This window comes from Bos grunniens, chromosome 12, assembly GCF_055505025.1.
Source record: "Bos grunniens cultivar Pamir isolate PY7600 chromosome 12, Bosgru_T2T1.0, whole genome shotgun sequence".
In the NCBI taxonomy this organism is placed as follows: Eukaryota; Metazoa; Chordata; class Mammalia; order Artiodactyla; family Bovidae; genus Bos; species Bos grunniens.
This window is the reverse complement of record NC_141176.1, coordinates 31666089-31688704: the sequence shown is the minus strand read 5'-3', so window position 1 is coordinate 31688704 and position 22616 is coordinate 31666089. Positions and strand designations below refer to the sequence as shown.

The window sequence follows — 22616 nt, the reverse complement described above, 5'->3', positions numbered from 1 at the left end:
TTTCATGATTTATGGTTCTATCTCCTGGTTTTCTTGCTGTTTCTTGAAGAAACCAAGTTGTTTGTTCTCTGGTTTCCCACAGTCTAGTTTTCACTGTTTACATCTTTGTGGTGTAGATTAACACATCCTTCTCAACCCTGTATTTCCTGTAAATTGCTAGTTGAGTCTGTGAACTTGATCAGATTCAGATTCTGCTTCCTTATTTTGGGGAAGATCCCCTTATCAGTGCTACATTCTTCCATAAAAAGACATTAATGCCTGGACTTCCCTAGTGGTCCATTGTTGAAGACTCCACCCTCCCATAGCAAGGGGCCTGGGTTTGAACCCTGGTCAGGGAACTAAATCTTGCATGCTGCAACTAAAAGCCCACATGCCACAGCTAAGACCTGGCACAGCCAAAAACTGATGTTCATACCTAACAGGCTCTCATTCTGTGATGTTTGTGGCCATTGATACAATGCATAGATCCACTTATTTGTGAGTATCTGCAAAATGGTAATTCTAAATCTGTCATTCATTTTTTTTTCAATCAGGATACTTCCTTTGAAGGAAACTTACTGTGACCTTCCATTTGGTTACCCAAGGACAGAGTTGATACAGGAAAGACAGGGAAAATGTGCTTTCTTCTTAATTTTATTTTTGTCCATTTTCAAAATAACAAGTTTTTGTTTCTGTAATACCCTGTCCAGAAACCAATTCATTTTTGTTGTTGTTGCCCGTATCATAATGAAGGTGCATATTGTTTAATCAGTGTTTGATTTGCTTTGGTTTGCTGGTTTGAACACAGAGCACGTTACCATTTTAGGGACTAAGCCTGGCTTTTGAAGCCTCTCTCTTCTGTCAATAAAATGAAAACTGAACACCTCCAGGGTTTGGCTTCAAGGGAAAGGTAGGCAAAGTCAGCACACAAATGCCATTTCTCTCAATTTCCCCACACTGTGCAGGATTTGTCTGTCTTATTCTGTGTGTCTGGCATCCACTGTCAATTCCTGAGAGACTTTGAACTCTGTGTTGTGTTGTCTGGGGGAGGTGGTGCCTGTTGTCTCTCTAAAATGCTAGGAGGGTCCACCTTTCTGCTCCTGGTGCCTCCTGGAGGCAGGCATGTGATCCCGGTCAGCTGATCAAACCTCAGTCCTGGACTTGGACTCCAGAGCGGGCCAGGAGGGGGACAGTGAGGCCACTCATCACTGGTGGAGGCCATGCCCTTCGTGCTTCGTGCTGCATGATGGTAGCTGTGTTGCTGTGACTTTATCTCTGGAGCCTCCCGGTTCTTGGTTGTTTTCTGAACCGGAGCCTCGTTTAGGCTTTTTATTGGAGCTGTGAGCTCCTACTATCATTTCAGTAGATCCCTATGTGCTTAAATAAACAGTGCAAGTTGGCAAGTTGTTGCCTGCAGTTGGGATCTCTGGATGATTCAGTAATTGACGTTAGACAGTTGGTTTTGTAGGAGACACGTCTCCAGAGAACTGTGGGATTGGGGATGAATTATCTGACTGAGTGGGATTAGGCAGAGAGTCCAAGTAGGAAATCCAGCTGTCTCTGGCAGGCAGTTGTGAAATAGCTACCCCACCCGGTCACGTGAATTCATGTTGCACAATTTACAGCAAGGTTCTGGGCAACCAGAATATGAACTAGTCAGGATGGTGGGGTGGCTGCTCCCGCCTGCAGTGGAAAGTTTAAAGCAAGTAAACAGCACGTTCAAGTCTCCAAACTAACCTACTGAACCTAAAGAACATCATTTCTTATAGGTAGTGTGCATGTGTGTGTGTGTGTGTACACGCGTGCTCGTGCACTCAGTCATGTCTGACTCATCCAACTCTTTGTGACCCCCCCGGCCGTGGACTGTAGCCCACCAGGCTCCTCTGTCCATGGGATTCTCCAGGCAAGAATGCTGGAGTGGGTTGCCATTTCCTTTTCTAGGGGATCTTCCCAACGCAGGGATTGAACCCGGGTCTCCTGCATTGCAGGCTGATTCTTTACTGTCTGAGCCACCATGAACATTATTGAACATTACTGAGGTATAATTTACTTTGCAGGGTTATTAAGAGGGTAAAATAAGTTGATATAGAAAGCACTTTGTAAACTGTAAAGTACTGTTTCTTTGTTTTTTTTGGTTTGGGAAGAGCACTGAACAGGAAGTAAAACAAAAATCAATCAATCAATCTGAGAATAGCCCAGAAGACCTTAGCTAAACCTAAAAGGAATAGTCTTGGAAATAAGAATTTCTAGTATTTTAAAATATGAGTGTTATCGCTGGTCAAGCAATCATTGATTATCCTACAGGGAAAAACTGTAAGCAGTGCTATAAACAAGACTCTATCTGCTTTGAAGAGCTTACAAAGGAGTTAATCATCTAGGTGTACTTCAGGACATTTGTGTTATTACAAACGGAAACTTAGAAAATGGGAGATATTGAAGGACCCATAAAAGTACCATAAACCAATTTAAAATGCATATGGGTTAGCGCATTTTTCAATTTCTTTGCAAGGCTGGCTTCATGACTATGGCATATCATTGGTTAATCTCATACTGCATTAAATATATAGCTTAAAATGATTTTTTACAAGTGAAAACAAAATTCTGTGGTCACTGAATTCAACTTTTATTGAGGATATAATGAGGAATCAAACTGTCCCTGTCCTCAAGGGGCTCATTTGCAAGTAGGGGAACAAATTTTACAAGACAAGGGAAGACGCTGGGAGGGCAGTGCCCACAGAGAGCTTGGGGAGCCCTGAAGGGACTAGGGGGACGGTGGTGGTGGGGGTAGTAGAAATGTTTGGAAGCCACATGGAGAAAGCAGAAGCTTTGCCTTGGCTGAGACTTGAAAGTTTCAATGCAGGGAGGGAGGGAGGAAGGCCCAGTGGAACATTGCGTGCAGACAGGAGGCAGGAAAGGATGTGGTGTTTTCAGGGACCACGGAGGTCCCAGGATAGGAGTGTAAGGCAGTAGGAAATGGATTACTTTTCACAGAAATAAGGAATGAATATTGGCTCTATAAGCACTAATTAATTTACATCATGATTGGCTGTCTACTTGGTGTTTACATTTCTTTAGGAACTATTTGTATTCTTTTTTTTTTTCCAGTGTTATGGAAATATTATAATTGATGAAACATATTAGGAAAAATGTAAACATATTCACTAAAGTGCTTCTCTCTTAAGGATTTTGCAGCTACTGAAAGGTTTGACTACCACTAACACCACTAACACCTAGATGAAACAAAGCATTACCGAGTAGAGGAGAATTATAAAGGCTTGAAACGTCTATAGTTTTCCGATCAGTGACTGACTCATCATAATTTTCAACAGTTATGCCTTCAAAATCTTTGAAGGAGATCAGAAATCCATTGTGCAGATGAAGAAACTGAAGCAAACAGGATTCTTCTTGGTGTCAATGTGAGAGACCAGAGTACATCAGGGAGATTATTGCTTTTGATCGTATCAAGTTTCTCAGACCGGTAAGTTTCAGTTTGTTTTGTAAATCCCAAAGTGGAAGGTGTTTTGAGATTTCTTCTTCTGTCTACTGGAAATATGTCACTTGATCTTCATAAAGTGCTCAGAGTGCTTGGTACTGTAAGAAGCTAGAGGAGGGACTCTTTCTCTGAGAGTTTAGAAGAAAGGACCGGCAGCATTGATTATTCATGAAGTCCTGATCACGGAGCTAATTTAGATCCTTCAGAAGTCAGAGCGTATGATATGTGCATTCGGATTTTTTTTTTAATCACAATTAATCATCTGTCCGAAGTGTCTTCGCTGGATTCTTCTTGTATAAGAAGGACATAGCTTCCCGCATTCCTGCTGACGTACTTGATAACACTGCCAAAGCAAATGAGACATTTAAAAACCTGTGATGAAGGCACTACATAAATAACCTGTGTTCTATCTTTTCTCTTGTTACATGATTTTTTAACAAATTATGCAAAGAAGGAGGGTACTGGTTATTTTGAATCTAGCAGACTTTTATGCATAGATTTCTGAAAATATTAATTAAAAAAACTACATGAGTTCTACCTCTTCCAGATTCCTAAGATGTCCATCTCCCACTGTCTACTCTGCGTAGTGCCCACAAAATATTATAAGCTATTAGTGAAGTTCATGTTTCATGCCTATAACTGAAACTTGGACAGAAGGCATCTAGACATAATTAAAATAGCAGGTAATTTTAATTTTAAAAATATTGAACAGATTTAAAAAGTAAAACTCAGAAGACCATCTGCATTTACATTAGAAGCATTATTAAAAGGATAACAACCTGTTATCTCTCTGCACTAATTTTTCCAGTTATAAAAGTAATATGTGTCCACCACAGAATATTTCTAAATATAATGAAGAATAAAATTTAAATGAGCCATTATTCTGCTTCCCATGTAATACAGTTCTCATAAAAGTCATTTTAACCATATGGATGCATTGTCATTTATTTAACCAATTCCTATCACCAGCCATTTTGGTCATTAAAATATTTTGCCATAATGAACTTTTTATATATAAATTTTTGACATTGCTGATCATTTCCTTAGGGTAAGATTCTAAGTGGAATCACTGGTTCAAATGCCATGAACTTTTGGGGGGAAACTTTTGATACGTGTTCATGAATTGCTTTCCAAAAATGATAATGCGGGATAACACTACTTCCAGCAAAGAACAAGGTTGCTGGTCTCATCAAGTGCTCACTGGCTCAGCATGGAGTTTTAGTATTGCCAATTCAACAGGTGAATAGCCTCCTTCTAAAAAGGTATCTGGTAAGAATAGCTTTTCATCACAGTTACAGAGGACTGGTAAATTCTACTGTTGTCCAGCCTCTACAGGTCTAAGTATCAGCGTTCCACTGAGAGAGACGTGCTGAGGTCCTACTCGGACAAGGCGCCTGCCCGCCCTTGAAGGAGTTAAGAGCCTGTGCGGACAGGCTCTGCTCTCCCTCCCTCACGGCCACAGCCCATGCGCTCTGGGGCGGGGGGCGGAGATCCCAGGCCCTGTGCCCCAGCTTACACCCCCCTTTCCTGTTCTCAGCTGCATGAGACGGGCAGGCCCAGCAGAGGCTGGTTGAAGGGCTCTTGGCTCAAGTCTTGGGCCCCACAGAACGTGTCAAGTATACTTGTTCGTGCGTTTTCACAACCACTTGCCTAGATGGCTTACACTTTTTGTTCATTGAAAGGCAGAGGAGGAAACATTATTTCTCACGAGTCTGTGCCTCTGGTCATTTTATTCTATGTACTGTTCATAAATAGAATTCTGTATTTGGCATTTATTTGGATATTTACACTTAAAAAGGAAATCATTTAATAAGCCAACTCTCAGGAAAGGAAAGAGAATTCTTAATATCCAGTGCATTCTATCTGCTCTTATCATTTACCCAAGAATCTGTATTAAAGTATATTTTCTCAGAGTAATCTTTGACCTTCAGGGGATAATATACTATAGGAAATCATAGTTTGAATACATATATGTATATGTGAATATATATATTCTTAGAATATATATATGAATATATATATTGAATATACATATTGATATATATTCTTAAACACTAAATTCCTCAGTTGTTCATTTAAAGATAAGGGGTAGCTTCTCAGTGTCTCTGTCTAATCCAGTCTTTCTTCCTCCTAGTCCTGGAAGGCCATGCCACTATCTCTTTCTTCCTAAGTTTCCAACATTATTGACAGATGTCATAATGTCTAAAAGTTCTTGAGAAAAATACATTCTGAGGCAAAACTTCAACAGATCTGTGTTATTGTATCGGTGGAGTCAGGGAATTCGTTCAATCCATCTAGGCTTTGATAAAAGGATAAAAAAAAGTAATGACCTACCAGAGACTGATGGCTGGAATTAGTAATAAAACAGCGGAGAGCAGAAAGACAAAGCCTTTGCACCAAGCAACGGTGGCTGAATAAATTCCATTGAAAGTAGAAACCGCAGTGATCCCGCCAAGTGTTTCTAAGAAGGCAAGACAAGCAAACATGGTCCCTGTTTGGGGTCGGGGTGTGGAGGGAAAGAGAAAAGGCTGTTACAAAACAACAAGCAAAACTAACACAGAAAACCGCAAACACAGGGGCACTGCCTGGTGACGGAGGCAGTCACCCATTTTGTGGGTGAAGAAACTGAGGTCAAGAGTTCTCCTTGGACCTGACGAGAGAGGAGCTGGAATCAGTACTTCAAGATCCACGGGGCAAAGCTAAGAAGCACCAGCCGCTTAGGCGTGTGCAATCAGCTGTGTGTCTGCCCCGACCACAGCCTCAGACACAGAACCACCTGCCCCTGAGGTTCCAATCTCCCCCCCTGCCAGTCTTGGTCCCTGGGCTAATCTGTGACACAGTTGCGGGGCAGGATGGCTCCCTGTGGGCAACATCCAGGTCAGGTCAGATCTGGCAAGAGTGACAAGCAAGGCAGAGAGATATAATCTTATCATATGTGCCTGCGTGCTAAGTCGCTTCAGCCGTGTCTGACTCTTTGTGACCCCATGGACCGTAGCCCTCCAGCCTCCTCTGTCCATGGGATTCTCCACACAAGAATACTGGAGTGGGTTGCCATGCCCTCCTCCAGGGGATCTTCCCAACCCAGGGATCTTACGTCTCCTGCATTGGCAACCTGGTTCTTTACCACTAGCGCCACCTGGGAAGCCCTTGGGAATCTTATCACATGTTCTGCAATTTGAATTTGATCCCTTCCTCTAGAGTAACAAGAATATCAGTTACATCAGTTTCCTGCTTGACTCTTCCAGTAATTACATCACTGCCCTGTGCTCTAGTGAAGGTTATGCCATAGGCTGTTATTAAGTGATTCTCTAAAACATACTTTTCTGTCTTAACCTGCTTACAACTGTCTCCCCTCGGAGGGGACTCTGCTGTCCTTCCTGCTTGCTACACCCCAGGCATGGGAAAGGGCAGGTCTCGGAGCATGCTCAAGAAGACTGAAAATGGCTTCGGGGTCAGCTCAAGCTTACAGTCAGAGAAATGGTCCTTATTCCACAAGTTTTGAGTCCTGTCTGGAATCCAAGACCATGTTGACTGAAGAGTTAAACTGAAGAGGCAAACCTCCAAAAGACAGTTGAGCAACTTGACGCACTTTTCTTCCTCTTGGTCAAAGTTCACATCACTGTTCTCAGCCCTCAGCTTCAGTGGTATAAATTCCTACAGTTTCTGCAGATTCTTCTTTCTTTTTTAAGCTGCTGTATTTGTTCCCTACTTTGCCGAGTTTCCTTTTCCATGATAAGCTGTAATGCATTTTCCTTATAGACAGTGCTATTTATGTAAATGATTGTGCTTAATTGGACTGATAAGGAAGGAAAAAACAAGCTTGAGGACCACCTTTCACAGCTGGATTATAGTTTATGTGTCTAGCCTCTTCTTTTCCCCATGGTCTTGCTTTTTTAAACTGTGTATTGATTTTTGTCTATTTATATCTTCACTCTATTTTATACACATTCTGGTGTGTGTGTGTGAAGTTGCTTCAGTAATGTCCCACTCTTTGCAGCCCTGTGGACTGTAGCCCGTCGGGCCCCTCTCCATGGGATTTTCCAGGCAAGAGTACTAGAGTGGGTTGCCATTTCTTTCCTTCTCCAACATATTCTCATATATCGCTTCAGAGTCTTCATTGAACAACAGGACATATGTTCATAAAACAAAACTCTCTCTGCAGAATGCCAAGTTATCAGAGATGTGTCTTCTTTTGACCCCAGTGAAAGTTCTGCCCATGTCAAGTGCAATTTGCTTTGCTCAGTGCTGTGTCCCCAGGGTCTAGCGGTGCTGGCACATGGTAGACATCTAATACGTACTTGTCAAGTGATTTGATAAAAGCTTCATTCAAGGGCACAGTTATCCATCATCATGTAGCATATGGACTTGGTGCCTCCATGATAATACAGGATTATACAGAATATTATGATATTTATGATAATACAGGAAGTCTCCTAGTTATCTAACTATGGCATTGTTTTATTTTATTTCTGATTCCTTGCTAAAGCCAGGGATGGTGCCATGGTGCTAATCCTATTACACAGTGGCTTGAGTCTTTTCTTGTTGGAAACTCGGTCAGGCTGTGCAAACAAACAGCTACCCTCTCAAGAAATAGCTCTAGCTTCTTGCTGCAACTCCCTGAGTAGTGCAACTTGTTTAATAGTTACCAAAGATAAATTGATTAAATAAAAGCGCAATGGAGTTTATTTTCTAAACTTAAAAAAAATCCAATAGATGTGAAAAGTCAAGTCTGTTTGTTTTTACTGGGTCCCATATATTAAAGTAGCTCAGCTGGTAGAGAATCTGCCTGCAACGTGGGAGACCTGCATTCGATCCCTGGGTTGGGAAGATCCCCTGAAGAAGGGTAAGGCCACCCAGTCCAGTATTCTGGCCTGGAGAGTTCCGTGGACTGTATAGTCCATGGGGTCACAAAAAGTTGGACATGACTGAGCGACTTTCACTTTCACATTCATGTATTAATAGAATTTCAAGGAGTACCCAGATGACAAAGAGGGAGTCCAGGGTGCTCTAGCAATGAACTTCATAGCTGTATGGAGCACAGAGATTTCAAAATAATTAGCAAAAGTCAGTTTCCTCCTCTTTTTTACATAAGATATTATGATAGAGATAGGGTGAAGCACCTGAAAACCTCTGTAGCACTTCCCTTCTCAGATTATTTTAAGGTGCCTAATGTTTTAACAAAAATATCCATTTTTAGAAGTAATGAAGGATGGAAGTACATTCGCTTTCATACATTTCAATACCACCAGAAGGATTTCTTCATTTGCAGCTAAGAACAAAATGACTCTACTATCCTGGAGCAATGGAATCACAATGGAATTGATAAAATTATTTTAACTCATAATAAGACATGCCAAAATGCAAACTACACCTTTTGAAATGTCACTGTATTTAATAATATGAAACCACGTCTTAAAAGAGTTGATACATAAACCAAGCTAAACTAAACCAAAGTAAATAATACATTCTGACAAGTCTATTGTAGTTCTAAGTCAAAGAAGGTTGATATTTCTTTTGTTTCCTGAACAGCTTTATTGAGATATAATTCACATAATATAAAACTCACCCTTTTAAATTGTACAGTTCAATGGTTCTTCTATGTTCACAGAAACTGGGCAACCATCACCACCATCTAATTTTAGGACATTTTCATCTCCCCGAAAGACTCTTTGTGCCCATTATCGGTCACTCCCTTTTCTCTAGTTCGTAGGGAAGCACTGGTGGAATTTCTGTCTCCATGAATTTGCCTATTCTGGAAATTTTGTGTAAAATGGAATCATATTTATATAATAATGTGTGGCCTTTTGTGACCAGCTTCTTTCATTTAGCATAATGATTTCAAGGTTCATTCCTGTTGTAATGTGTATCATGACTTCATTTCTTTTTATTGTGAAGTCATATTCCGTGAGCCAGATACACCTCATTCTGCTTACGTATTCACCAATTCGTGGACATTTGCATTGTTTGTGCTTCTTGGCTATTATAAATAATCCTGCTATGAACATTTGTGTGCAAGATTTTGTGTGAACATATGTTTTCATTTCTCTTCAGGGTATACCTGGGAATGGAATTGCTGAGTCATACAGTAACTCTATTTAACTTTATCAGGAGCTATCAAACTGTTTTGTTAAATGGCCGCATCATTTTAGATGATTTTCTCACCAGCAGAGCATGAGGGTTCCAGCTTCTCCACATCCTCATCAACACTTCTTACGGTCTGTCTTTTTCATTTCACCCATCCCAGTGGGTCTCAGTGTGGTTCCGATTTGCATTTCCCAGATGGCTAATGGTGTTGATAATTTTTCATGTGTTTGTTTGCCATTTGTACATCTTCTCTGTAGATGTCCGTTCAAATCCTTTGCCCGTTTCTTAATTGGATCATCTTTTTATTGCTGAGTTTTAGTATATATTTGGTGGCTCAGAGGTTAAATGCCTGGAATGCGGGAGACCCAGGTTTGATCCCTGGGTGGGGAAGATCCCCTGGAGAAGGAAATGGCAACCCATTCCAGTACTGTTGCCTGGAGAATCCCATGGAGGGAGGAGCCTGGTAGGCTACAGTCCATGGGGTCGCAAAGAGTCAGACGTGACTGAGCGACTTCACTTCACTTCACTTAGTATATTTTGGACACAAGTTCCTTATCAGACATATGATTTGCAAGTATCAATATATTTTCCCATTCAGTGGGCTGTCCTTTCACTTCCCTTTTTTTTTTTTTTCTCTCTCTCTTTCTTTTTTATTTTTTAAAGTATGGAAGTATGGTAAAACATTTACAGGAGACTTAGAAAATACAGAACAAAGTTACATATTCTTTTCACTTTCCTGATGGTGTCCTTTGAAGTATAAAAATTTTTAATTTGGAAAAAGTCTAATTTATCTGTTTTGTTGTTGTTGTGCTTTTGGTGTTGTATCTAAGAAACCATTACATAATTCAAGGGAGCAGCTAGGTTTTTACATACTGTAGTTTTTATATTCCTAAGTGATTTTCCAATTACTCTGCATCACACAATCAACAAACATCTGTGTGAATATACAGCTACATCTTATGCGTGGAAAAGAATCCAGAAATATATTTTTAAATGTATTGAATTATGCAATCTTCTGCAGTGGGGCGGGGCATGTCCAGAACAAGCCCTCTGCAGCACCAGGCCCTGGGCAGGGGCTCCCTTGCCTGAATATCAGCTCTTCCTAACACAGACCTTACTGCTTGATTCAAAAGGAGTTCTGTGCAGGAAAAGGGCTGAGAATATTCTGAAGAAACAAACACCGATTGTACACATCTATGAGGTGGTACAGATTATAGAGTCATTCTGTTTCTTGAGCAAAGTAGACTCACCTTGCTCAGTAGAATGAACCACTTTTGATATCATGGACCGTAGAACAGAGAGCGGCATGACAGTGAAGAGAAACGGCAGCCTGACTGTGAGAGGAAGAGATAACAATTAACTGGGTCGATCGGAAAACTCAGGGTCAGTTTTAAGCCTGAAACAGTTTCCCTCTAAATAGTTCATTTTCTCTAAGCATCCTGCTTCATCGCTTCTAATGACTGAATTAATTAATGGAAGAATTCTGCTTAATAAAGGAAGATAGACAATGGTCAGGTCAGTTTAAGATGAGTTTACTTTCTGCAGATGTAGAAAACAAACTTAGGCTTCCTGGGGGGAGAAGAAGGAGGAACTGGGAGATTGGGACTGACACATACACACTACTAGATATAAAATAGATGACTAATAAGGACCTGCTGTAGAGCACAGGGAACTCCACTCAACACTGTAATGGCCTCTATGGGAAAACAATCTAAAAAAGAGTGGGTATATGTATGTATTTGTATCACAGATTCACAATAAGCTTTTTGTTTGGTAATAAGTTTTTTGTTTGTTTTCTGGTTTTGCTCTTTCAGACTCGGCATTTTTGGTGCTAGAATTCTTTTATTGATCTGCTCATTGGCAAACTGATTCCTTATCTTCTTGGTTGTTCATCTTTGTGGCTGAAAAATTTCAGGAATGCAAATTGCCTCTGTTCTTAAATTCTGACCCTTAAGAGTCAGTAGCATTTTTCATTATAAGATAAAACAGTTTTATTACATTTGCAGATCACTGTAAAGTTCTCACATATATTAACTGACTTTGGCCTTGGCAATTCCAAGGGAGACAGGGAGAGGGACCTGTCCTTTTCTGAACTCTTGGCATTGTGCTAAGTGATTTATAGTTATCTCTTCTAATATTGGTGACAATCCTCTGAATCAAGCACCACGATGCCCATTTTAGAGATTAAAAAATAAGGGCTCAGAGCAGTTTAGTAACTAGCCTAAGATCACCTGGCTCTGCAGATGGCAATTAAGCCCAATTCTGCTTGGTCATACTGCCTTCCTGCAGGGTAGCAAGAGGTTAATACTGCCTTTGTAGAAAAAGACTAAATGGACCTCTCCTGAGGTCTTACTTTACAGATCCTTTAACCTTTACAAGTGCAGTATTTTCACTCAAGCCTTACAAAAACCACTGATGGGGTGCAGGTAGTTAAGGAAACAGTCCAGCTTGCCAGAATGTGATTCATCAAAAGTCAATTCATGAAATGACCAATTTGCTGAAATTTCAATTTGCAAAGCCTTTTTGAATACATCCAGACGAGATCGGGCATGTTCAGGGTGGTATGGTCATAGGCTTGAATATATTCAATAAACATTTTTCTTATAAATCTTTTGAGCATCCTTTACATAATAGTCTTATATTTTTTTAATTTAAGGTAGCCTTCTTAGTAGTGCTTTAAGAAATATTTTAAGTTGGTGAATGTTATATTGAAGAACTGATTCACAAGAAGAAGTTTCCTCAAGACAATTTTTGGGCAAATATGCAAATTTAGAAAATTGTGGTTATTAAAAAAATTTTAAGTCAGTTGTTTTTCAGCCTCTGGCAAATTTGCTTTTAACAAATTACCTTTAATTAAACTAGAATACATTAAATAGAGAATTTTGTATTAAAGTTTCTCAACCATCAGACTGCATTCATTTTATATAAACATCAAATACGAAACTCTAGGATACGCTTGTAACTCGTAACTTACCTAAAAACATCATCAATGTTGTTCTGGCAAAAGCAGTCATAGCCATGCCCACCATGGTGGTAAAAGTTCCTATGAAGGCCATGTGAATATCTTCCATACAGTAAGAAAAAAGCCATATTCCTAGGAAACTGCTGAAAAAAGTGACACTACCCAAAGCTGATCCGTAACCTATTAAAACTTCATCCCAGCAGAGTGGCGAATCCAGTTCATAAAGGACAAAAATGGGGGAAACACCAATGGTCACGAAAAAGTAAGTGATCATCGTGAAAAGCAACAAACAGCACAAAGACCGTTGCTCACCAGAAGCATTTTTAAAAAGCATGTACGTTCGGTGAAATAGGTTTTTAAAGGTTTCGGTCCACGATACAGAAATATTCTGAGATGAAGACTCTTTCATCGAATCCTCAAGAAAAAGTAAAATATAAATCAAGTTCACAAAAAGAGCCACGGTAACAATTAAAAAGGACCACACAAAACCTAACCCTCTAATAAAATAGCCAGAAGACAATCCTGTTAATCCACTAACAACTCCAAACAGGAAGTCAATTATGGCAATTCGAATCGTTCTTTGTTTCTTTTCTTTACATTGATCAACTATGTAGGCAAAAGAAGCTCCCAGAAATGTGGTGTAATTGCCAAAAAGTGCACCAATGAAGGTGGATGCAATCAGAAGCTGGATTGGAAGGGCAAAATAGGAGAGCAGACAGAGCCAAGCGCTGTTGGCAAGAGCGCCGACAGAAGACAAAATCAGAGGGAACTTCCTTCCTCCATGGTCACTGTGCGACAGAAACACGAACGTAGACACGAGACCAGGAATTAACCCACTTATGTCCATCTCCAGGTTAAAAAGAGACACCTTTTTCTGGACTTCCTGCAAAGAAAAAGAAGACAAAGTGTTTACAGAGGTTTTTACAATGTGCCTGGAAATATTTTGGTATAGACTTTTGACAAATCAAGCAAGAGCTGGTAAGTCAGGGATGGGGAATTTATAGTGCATGAGTTTTTTGTTTTTTAAAAATATTTATTTGTTTGGTTGCCCTGGGTCTTAGTTGTGGCAAGCTGAATCTTTGATCTTTGTTGTACCACGTGAACTCTTAGTTGCAGGTCCCCCAGCATTGGGCAAGAAGTCTCAGCCACTGGACCATGAGGGAAGCTCTCAACTTGAATCTTTATCCAGTTTACAATGCAAAGATCAAAAGCTGATATAATCATCAATGCTCAGTCATAATGTTCAAGCTCCACAGTGGAGACATTGACCCATAAAAATAAAATGTGTGTATTAGTGTATGTCTGACTCACATCAAGGATTCACAGAGCTCAAGGCCTCAGGACTGGCCATGTAATGACTTCTCTTTCTTCTGTGGACTTCCCTGATAGCTCATCTGGTAAAGAATCTGCCTGCAATGCAGGAGGCCCCGGTTCAATTCCTGGCTTGGGAATATCCCCTGCAGAAGGGATAGGCTACCCATTCCAGTATTCTTGGGCTTCCCTTGTGGCTCAGCTGGTAAAAAAATCCACCTGTAGTATGGGAGGCCTGGGTTCAATCCCTGGGTTGGGAAGATCCCCTAGAGAAGGGAAAGGTTGCCAGTCCAATATTTTGGCCTGAAGAATTCCACGGACTGGGGTCTCAAAGAGTCAGACACGACTGAGCAAATTTCATTTTCTTTCACTTTCTTCTGTGGACAGTTCGCCCTAAGAGATTGCGTTCTAAAGGAAAAAGGATACCTTTTCCCATGATACATCTTTCTGTCTACGCTAAGGGAATGAATATCACATGTAAGTGTCATATTTGACAGACTTTTATTTAGGCAGAGCTCAGTTGTCCTTTTTACATGTGTCTCCACAAGTATTCCTTTATTTACTAAAAATTAAGATAAAACCCAAAGAAGAGTTCTGTATTGACAAAAGACGGTAGTGTGCCATGAACTAAGGAGTGAGATGAACTCCGCTTTCCTGAGGCTGACACAATTATGAGCACACAGATTGGCGGACACGACCATCATTGCACTAGTTATTTAATGTAAAGAACTTGGGGTGATTTAAAAGCATTGTCTTCTTGCCTCTTCTCTGTATTTCCCAAACTTTATATTAAGGCTGGGTGCCATTTTTATAATGGTGATGACTAAACTCAGTTTAAAGGCTTTCCACATGGCACCAGTGGTAAAGAACCCACTTGCCATATGTCTCATTGGCAGGGCAAGATCAGAAACAGGTTCAGTCCCAGGGCCAGGAAGATCCCCTGGAGGAGGGCATGGCAACCCACTCCAGTATTCTTATGTGGAGAATTCCATGGACAGAGGAGCCTGGCGGGCTACAGTCCATGGGGTTGCAAAGAATTGGACACAACTGAAGTGCTTTAGCACACATGCAAACTCATTTAAAAAAATGTATTCATGTCATATTTAGAAGGCACCCTAAAACCCTGATGAACCACAAAAATATCAGATACTGAATTAATTTTTAAATAGTGAGCCTATTTTTATTTTTATATATTTATACAATTCAAGCCATTCTGTATTGCCAAAACTTGAGTCATCTTTGCTTCTAACCTTTCCCTTCGTCCATGTCCACCAGCACAATCTATCCTGCCCTCCCCTCCTCCCCGCCCCAGTCTTTCTCATGCCTTTATCTTCTTGATGGTCCCATAGTTGCCATGTGAACAACTCCCATTGGTTTTCCTCTCCACTACTCTGGCATCTCACTGGTCTCTTTACTCAGTTCACGTGTAACTTATCACTTATCAGATCACTTGCAGATCACAGACCCGGATGCTGGGCACATCTCCCAGAGCACGCTGTCAGTGTGTCTCTCACCTCTCAAAGCTGCAGTGTCTCCCCAGCCTGCCTGAGAAAAGTCCACGCTCCTTGGCCTGGTACCTGGGGTCCCCGAGATGTGGCCTGGCCTCACTCCTCTGTATCATGCCCACTCACTCCCAGTACAGTCTATGTTCCAGGCACCATCCACAGTTAGTCCTGCTTGGATTTCCCTGAAATTCCCAAACCCATGTCATTACTCCTCCTTCCAAAGCTTCTCACACAACAGTTATCATCCCCTAGCTGTACTTTCTGTGTATGATTAAGAGCTTGAGCTTTGGAGTCAGAGGAACCTTGATTCCATCCAGTCGGTTCTGTACATAGCAGTTTTGGGTGATCTTTATGGCTGATTTGAGCTGTAGTATACAACAGTGTAAAAAACAAAAAATAAAAAAAAAAATTTTTAATTAAACAGAAGAACAGAAGACAGTCCTGTTAATCCACTGACAATTCCAAACAGGAAGTCAATTATGGCAATTTGAATCATTCTTTCCTACTTTTCTTAACATTGATCAACTATGTAGGCAAAAGGGACTCCCGGAAGTGTGGTATAACCGCTAAAAAGTGCACCAAGGAAGGTAGACGCACATCAGCTCACATCACTCCTCTCATCATGAGCACGTCGGCTCATGTCACAGTCCCTCAACGACTTTCCTTCCACTGGAGTAAATGCAAACTCCTTGCAGGTGGTGGTGGGGGGTGGGGGGCAGCCCCCCAGCACAGACTCTGTAAACCTCCAGGCTACTTGCTGTTCTCTCAGCTTGATCAATCTGCACACAGCTTACTTCCTTAATTCAGAACCACCTCCTCAGAGAGACCTTCCCTGACCATCATTCCAACTAAAGCAATCCCACTGACCCCCACCCAACGCTCCAGCCCCTCATTCTGCTGTTTTTCTCCCTAGAGACCCACCACCCCTTGACAGGACATGATATGTTACTCTGGGTGTGCATTGCATGACCTCTCTACTCCAACCTAAGCTCCCAGGGCAGGTGTGGAACCTTGTTCTTTCACCACAGGATCACCGGCTCCAAGAACAGTGCTTCCAGGTACTCAGTAGTCAGATGGATGACATGAATGAACCATCAAGTAAAGCAGGAGTCTGTAACTTGCTGTGTGTGAACCTGATCAAATTACTTAACTCCAGAGCTTCTTCATCTGACGAGAGAGGGAATGTCAACAGTCCCAATCTCGCAGGCTGCCAGGAGACTTAAAATTAAATATAAGGTGCTCCACACAGGGCCCTCGTACAGTCAGTGCTAAATCACTCTTGCCTGTTTTATGTCTATACTAGAATAAATTTCTTGAGCACATCTTGGTACCTCCTACAGACATAGGAGCCATCAAGTAAATATTTATTGAATAAACAAACAAGTGAAACAGTTATCTTTTCATCAACTCCTCAACAAGATGTTCCAATTTGGGGTTCTCCTCCCTTTTCCATGCCTCCTCCTATGTCCTGGTCTCCTCTCCTTTCTATCGACTGTCGTTTCAACCCAGTCTTTTACACAGACTGCTCTCATCTGCAACCCATGTTTTGAAATGCAGATTTTAACAAAGCAAACTCAAAGCATCTGTCAACCATAAATGTTGAGACAGAAGAAATCCTTGTGTGTCTGTATGCTTTAAACTCTGGAGAATTATAATTATATGTCATATAAGGGTAGATGATGGAAATCAGAGTGAAAAAAAAGCTATTTCCTATACAAGATGGAACAGAATAACAATGTACTGAGACAGGAGAAACTAAGGAAGGTACTGTCAGTTTTAAGGAAGTCACAATTTCATAGGCTAAAATGTATATATTAATTTCAGTTGAGTAGAAAATACTCCTTATCTGCTGGTAACAAGGGACTCTGTTAGTTATTAAAAGGTTTATACACGAATTCTTGGGCGAGAACAATTTCATGATCTGCTGGGTAACCTGAAATTGTCCCCTCCAAGTTTAGAGGTTTGTCTCTTATTTTTAGGGATAAGAACAGTCCACAAACCTCTCAACTTGCATGTGGCCAGAACACACCTAGGGAGCTGGGCACTGAGACAGCCACTCAGGAAACAGGCAACATGTGTTCTTGGATTTAAAGAGGGGAGAATATTCTCTGAAAAGCTGAACAGGGCCAGGGAGGGGCCCAGAAGGAAGTGCTCTTTGGTCCTAAGGTGCAGGTGGTGAGGAGGTTGCCACACCCCGTCCCAGTTGTGGGCGGGGTGGTATCCAGTTCCCCAGTTTGAGAAAAAGCACCTAAAGCTCCAGTGCACTGACTATGAACCAAGGCATCCGGGGCAATGGGCTCTCCCGACTATTAATTCAATGAAACCACACCGGGGCAATGGGCTCTCCTGACTATTAATTCAATGAAACCACACCGGGGCAATGGGCTCTCCTGACTATTAATTCAATGAAACCACAGTCAGTCAGTGAAAAAGTTTGGCAAAAATCTTCAAAATGAGACCACTGCTCTGGGCAGTGAGGGGCTTTCAGCAGCTGGGCCAGGCGGCAAGGGGGGCCAGTACTCATGACCACACAGTCACAGAGGTCACTGCGGCAGCTGGACCGAGGCCTGTCTCCCCTCAGCTGGAGGGCCAGGGCAGAAGACTTTTCAGACACTTGAGTCCTCTCCTCCTCCATCCCCCACTCTGCTCCCAGGGCTCCGGTGAAGGAACACACAGAATCAAATGCAGAGACTGATGAGACTCTGGAAACTTCTCACTCCCTGGCAATGACACCCATGTAGCAGGAAACATTCTTTTTTGTTTGTTTGTTGGCCTTGGCATGCGGAACTTCCCCGACCAGGGATCGAACCTGTGGCCCCCACAGTGAAACACACAGAATCTTAACCACTGGACCACCAGGGAAGTCCAAAGAAACATTCTTGAAGGGAGACAAAACCAAGAAGAGAGACCCTTGGCCCTTCTGTTTTTATGACCTCCTTCTAGGCCAGAAATTTGATATCCACATGGCTGTTCGGAAATAATCTCTTTTTCTCTGAGGGTGCAGGTGACCCAGAGTCCCTTGATGGTTTTTTCCTCTTTCGACTGGGGAGGCAGTGCCACTCTTTTGCCTCTCTTCCCAAGCAGAAGAATTCAAAGCTCCTAAGTGTGGTGGTTTTTCAGGCATTGTTGCTGGGGGCGGGGTGGGGCAGGGAATTTCCCAATCTGGCTGCTCTCTCCTTTGCATTTGGACATTGGCAGGCTCTGTTAAGAACTGCCTAAGAGAGCAGGAGACTGGCGGTGTCCCTCCTGGGGGTGGAGGGTGGTGGGGGAGAAGGACAGGCTCTGTGGTATCTGGCGGGACATTTTCATTGACCTTAGAGCACAAGTGGGAGCTCTCGACCCACCACATCCCCATACAGATGCTCCTCAGCATTTGCGGGGGGGTGGTCAAAGCTGATTTGATAACACCAAATGGTGGATGGCACATGCCACCCATACCCCATGACAGACACTGGCCCAGGGCCCACAGTCTTCAGGGATGGGCTACGTTCTGGGGTCACCAAAAACTGGGTCAGGTGGGCAGTGGAAAGAGGTGGGGGGAGGGGACAAGGGAAAGGTAAGACCCATGTTTCACTCCACCTGTGTCCACCGAGCACTCATTCCAGCCTGCCCTGCCTGATTTTCAGGCTTTCTGTGGGGAAGGAGGAAAGAGGCAGCCACACAGGAGAGGAGACTGCACTGAAATCTTCTGAGAGAAAGGAGAAGAGCCAGAATCACAGGAGAAGAAAGGGGTTTTAAGGAGAAGAGGCAGATTAGAGGTGTCAGGGAGCTTCAAACAAAAAGAGAACTGAATAAAGGCTCTTGCTTTGGGACTTTGGGGTTTTAGGGTGACCCTTCAGAGATCGATGTATGATGAGAGCAGTATCCTCCTTCCTTTAAAACCCCGCTGCACATTCCTCTTTTATAATACACTTTAGGGCTATTTTCATGTCTTACCTCCTGGAATGCAAAAATCGGGCTGCTTTTGTTCTTTGCACACTCAGAAGTATTGCTCTCAAGTTCAATGCTGTAGTTGCCCGTTTCCTCCCATATCCTCCTGTACACATATTGTGTCGTCAGTGGGCTGTTCAGAGTCAGAGCGAATACACTAAGGCAAATGACAGGTTCTACAAATGGAATCTTCATCTTGCTTGGGTAGAGAGCTGGAGTTCTATTAAAGAGAAAAGGAGAAAATCAGTTGTACTCCTATAGGATAGGCTAGGTTTTCAACGATGGGGAAGTTAGGGGTATTTTGTGGCGTAAACAAGCACACTAGGGAACAGAAAGCAGTAAGCACTTCCGAAGAAAATAACTTTTCAGTACTCAGTAAACCTGAGACTGTCATACTTCTCATTTCTAAGAGTTGGACCTTTAAGGACTCAGGATGATTAACTTGGACCTTTAAGAACTCAAGGGACCTTTAAGGATCTTTAAGTATGTTAGTCACTCATCCCTATCCGACCCTTTGTGACCCCATGGACTGTAGCCCTCGAGGTTCCTCTGTCCATGGGATTTCCCAGGCAAGAGTACTGGAGTGGGTTGGCATTCCCTGCTCCAGGGGATCTTCTTGACCCAGGGATTGAACCTGGGTCTCCTGTATCCGCAGGCAGATTCTTTACCATCTGAGCCACCAGGGAAGTCCAAGGACCCTTAAGAAGATTCTTTAAAATAGTCTTAATAAGTTATCTCCCACTTGGGCAATCCAGTGATCACACTATAACTCCCACGTTATATACTGCCAGCTGGTTTTCATAAACGAAACAGTGAGGTTGCTCTTGGGACACGGCAGTTACGTAATTGTTTATTATTGCTTTGGCTGCTGGTGAACAGCGGGCAGGAAGGGGGCCTTTAACGAAGCAGCTCCCAGTCGTAATGAGGGGTTGTTTCTTCTGTTTAACTCACCCCACGGTCACGGTCTTCCTGCCAGGCTGCTGGGCGCGGGTTTGACCATTGTCGGGGCCCGGAGTCTTGGGGGCTGTCTCCTTTTGGGGATGCCTGCCTGGAGCGCCTCCCGGGCAGCAGGTGCGCACGGAGGCTGGGTCTGCGCCGCTGCGCTGGGGCGGGAAGGGGAATGAAAGTCCGTTGAATTCGACCAAATGCACCTGCTCGGGAAACCTCAAGCCCTTATTTTAAAGCAAACCAAGATAGCGCCCTTCCGCGTCCAGGGGACAAGCTCTACAGTCCACCGCGTAGCCCTCGCTCGGCTCCGGCGCGGCCCTGCGTGCGATCTCGGTCCGGCGGGTCCCGGGGCCCGCGCGGGACAGCGGCTCCTGCGACCCCGGCCGGCAGTCCCTGAGTCCCCACCCCGGCCTGCGCGCGCAGTGACTCAGCGGCGCCGCCAGCCCCGGGGACGCGCCTCTGGGGTGCTAGTCCCCCCCCTTCACCCCCGCCGCCGGGGCGGGCACTGTCCTGATTTCCTGCGCCTCCGCGGGGATTGGTCCGCTCCGACGCCACTCTCGAGCTCCCGCCCCCAGAGGCCCGCCCACCCCCGCGGGTCCCTCTCCAGCCCCCGCAGCCCCCCGCAAGTTCAAGGACTGTGGGTAGAGAGCATTTCTGGGACCGAATAGCGCTTCTCACGGGAGCACACAGGAGATCTGTTGCAGAAGTGACATTCTGGGTTGCAACCACCCCCGCCCCTAGCCGCTCAGTGGGTTGGGCAAGTGCCCTGGGAAACGCGGAAAAGGGGCACCGGGTAGGGGTGCCCATGGAGGGTGCAGGAGAGAGAGCGCTCCAAGCAGAGTTAGGTCGGTCGAGTGTGGTCGCTGGCTCTTCCTGGTGGTACGAACTTGAGCTAATTATTTCATCTCTGTGAGCTTCCATTTATCTGTCAAGTGGACAGAACAGTCTCACAGGATCGTATTGCTGAAACCCTTGAGGTGGACACAAAGCATAACCCTGGAGCAAAGCGAGGATTGCACCTTCCCTCCAGCGAACCGCCAGGAACACCCCTGAAGATGAACGAGCTGAACTTACTACTTGTAAGGGGGAGGGATGCATACTCAGGGGAACAGGCGGGGATCAAAAGCTGTCTTTTCCAGAAACCTGCAGAGGTTTCCAGGAAAGAAGTGTTCTGGAATGGAGGGAGAACCAGGGTAAACTGTATGGGTGACCCGGATCAACCTATTTAAAACCAGACTCACAAAACAGCTTGACTCATAGACCACAGAAACCTTCTAGTCTAGGCTCCTGACTTTACCCCTAAGAAAACTGAAACCAAAGTAACTGTGTTATTTGTCAACGACAAATTGGCACTTGCCGTCTACCTCTACAAGGATTGCCTCATCTGTTGCTGCAGCTTCTGACCTTCAACATCCCCTGAAGAAGATCAAGGTGGAGAGAAATGAGGCACTCTGTGCTGGGGGTGGGAATGGCTACTGGCAAGACAGGTCTTCAGATAGTTAGATATTTTTAGGAGAAGAATTCTTATACCTCCTCATATCTAGAAAAGGACTAAAATCCATGATGACTGTGCCTCATGACTAGCAGAAACGTTCTGGGAAAACATGTGCTTAATTGCCTGTGCATGCACGCGTGCTCAGTCGCTTCAGTCATGTCTGACTCTTTGGGACCACATGGACTGTAGCCTGACAAGCTCCTCTGTTCGTGGAATTCTCCAGGCAAGAATACTGGAGTGGGTAGCCATTCCCTTCTCCAGGGGAATCTTTCCCACCAGGGATGGAACCTCAAATTACACATATACTGTCCTTCCTCCCTACCTCTTTGAAGCATTTTCTCAGGGCTATCTGAGGTGCTGCCTCCTGGGCTGCAGGCCTCATTTTGCCCCCAGTAAAACTAAACTTGAAACTCTCACATTTTGCTTTTTTTTTTAAGTCGACATATTCTTCCTGGAACATATTAGTTGTGGTCTTCTAGTCATCTGCTCAGAGAGATAAGAAAAGGACTCTAGTTGGAATCCAGGCCCTACTAACTGCTTGTCTTTCTTCCTTCATTTTCCTGATAAAAAATGAGTGGAGTTTTTAAGGGCAGGGGAGTGGTTAAGAAGGCAGTTTGGAAGTTAAAGAAGGAGACTTATTTTCTTTTTTAAAATTTACTTATTTATTTTAGTTTTGATTGCCTTGGGTCTTCAGTGCTGCACAAGGGCTTTCTCTAGTAGTGGCAAATGAGGGCTACTCTTCCTTGCCGTACATGGGCTTCTCATTGCGGAGGCTTCTCTTGCAGAGCACAGGCTCTAGGTCGCGCGGGCTCAGTATTTGTGGCACACAGGTTTTAGTTGTTCTGCCACATATGGGATCATCCAGACTGGGGATCAAACCTGTGTCCCCTGAATTGGCAGGCAGATTCC

The 22616-nt window shown here is 43.4% G+C and overlaps 1 protein-coding gene across 1 annotated transcript; it reads right to left on the bottom strand.

Annotated features, from left to right (window-relative positions):
* Positions 1-2581: 2581 nt before the first annotated feature.
* SLC46A3 (solute carrier family 46 member 3) lies at positions 2582-20625 on the bottom strand. The gene is made up of 6 exons (XM_086329564.1): positions 20216-20625; positions 19271-19484; positions 12531-13401; positions 10807-10890; positions 5807-5963; positions 2582-3815 (listed from the first exon to the last, which is right to left on the bottom strand). Exons 2-6 carry the CDS (start codon positions 19457-19459, stop codon positions 3731-3733), a joined length of 1386 nt encoding a protein of 461 aa, XP_086185690.1. The 5' UTR covers positions 19460-19484; positions 20216-20625; the 3' UTR covers positions 2582-3730.
* Positions 20626-22616: the final 1991 nt, after the last annotated feature.